Source organism: Austrofundulus limnaeus, unplaced genomic scaffold (genome assembly GCF_001266775.1).
Source record: "Austrofundulus limnaeus strain Quisiro unplaced genomic scaffold, Austrofundulus_limnaeus-1.0 Scaffold126, whole genome shotgun sequence".
NCBI lineage: Eukaryota > Metazoa > Chordata > Actinopteri > Cyprinodontiformes > Rivulidae > Austrofundulus > Austrofundulus limnaeus.
The window spans coordinates 1,331,152-1,332,367 of NW_013952528.1; the positions used below are offsets into that span (position 1 = coordinate 1,331,152).

The following is a 1,216-nucleotide window of genomic DNA, read 5'->3' on the forward strand; positions in this document are numbered from 1 at the left end:
TTCTGATCTAGCTGATCTTAAAAATATCACAAAGCACATTTGTCTTTAATTTTAGAATCTTTATAACTTAAATTATTTTTCTATTAACATAAATCAAACAGAATATACATCAGCAACAAAGATTATAAACGGCAAAAACACAGGTTCTTATTTCCAATCTTAGGGAGGGATTAATAAAGATGCTACACTAAAAACTTGGCTGTTAGTATGGCAACTTATACATGTACAAAGAGATTGTAATATTAACTCAAAAAATAAATATATATATAAGTATATATAAAAATGTTGAACAGAATGACAGCAAATCTGGTTTTAATGAGCTGTGTGATGGAGCACAATGAAATGATGCTGCGACCCGTCTGAGCAGTTCTGAAGGAAAGGCACCTGCAGAACACGACTCATCCACTGGAAGCTGTCCTCCTCGGTGGCGTCGGGTCTCTGCTCAGCCACCACCACGATCCTCTCATCTCTCAGCACCGTCACAGAAAACACAGCTATCCTGCAGCAACGGAAGAGAGAAAAACACCCTCAGCGTAGCTTAGACACAATTACAACTCTAAGTAACTAAACCTAAAGTAGATCATCCACAGGAAGACTTTACTGAAACACAATCTGTCTGTACTGGTCCTGTAAGAAGCAATACAAAAACAGAAGGGTGTGAAAACTTGAAAACGAGTGCATTGAAAAACTGCACATAGAAATAAAAAGACTTAAAAAATTCATAGAAAATTTTAAGAGACACAAAAAACGAAACATAGATTTTTAAAAACAGTAAAATTTAAATATGTGTTAAAATATATAATTTGTTGGAACTAAGCTGGAAAAATAAATATGATGGTAAATTAAATTATAAAACATGGGGTAATGTTGTCCTTTTTTAAATGAAGTGGTGCATTTTAAGTGCACATTTTAGTTTATTTACTGGACCATTTATAAAGTTTTGCTTTTATTTTTAATATGTCAGTTTCGGTCCTCCGTATACATCACATTGGTGGAAACAGACCACAATGCATCGCAGCCTGAGCTGAAACAGTGAGGCTAAYGCTAACGTCTACAGCTCATTACTGTGACTCCTTAAAATGTCTGAATGTCTCTAATATGAAGGTGTGTGTTATGGTAATATTCATCTAACAATGATAGAAATACGTGGTCCAAGAATGAAGGTACTCCGTGAGATGATCAGCTGAGTTTTATTGCAACAACAGGAAACACAGAG

The 1,216-nt window shown here is 34.8% G+C and overlaps 1 protein-coding gene across 1 annotated transcript in view; it reads right to left on the reverse strand.

The window, feature by feature from the left end:
• Window positions 1-384: 384 nt before the first annotated feature.
• The window catches only part of LOC106522315 (disco-interacting protein 2 homolog C), a gene marked incomplete at its 3' end in the record, with an annotated part of 47,244 nt that continues 46,412 nt past the window's right edge, over window positions 385-1,216 (reverse strand). Inside the window, 1 exon segment of the mRNA XM_014015289.1 lies at window positions 385-499. Coding sequence (XP_013870743.1) covers window positions 385-499 — 115 coding nt within the window.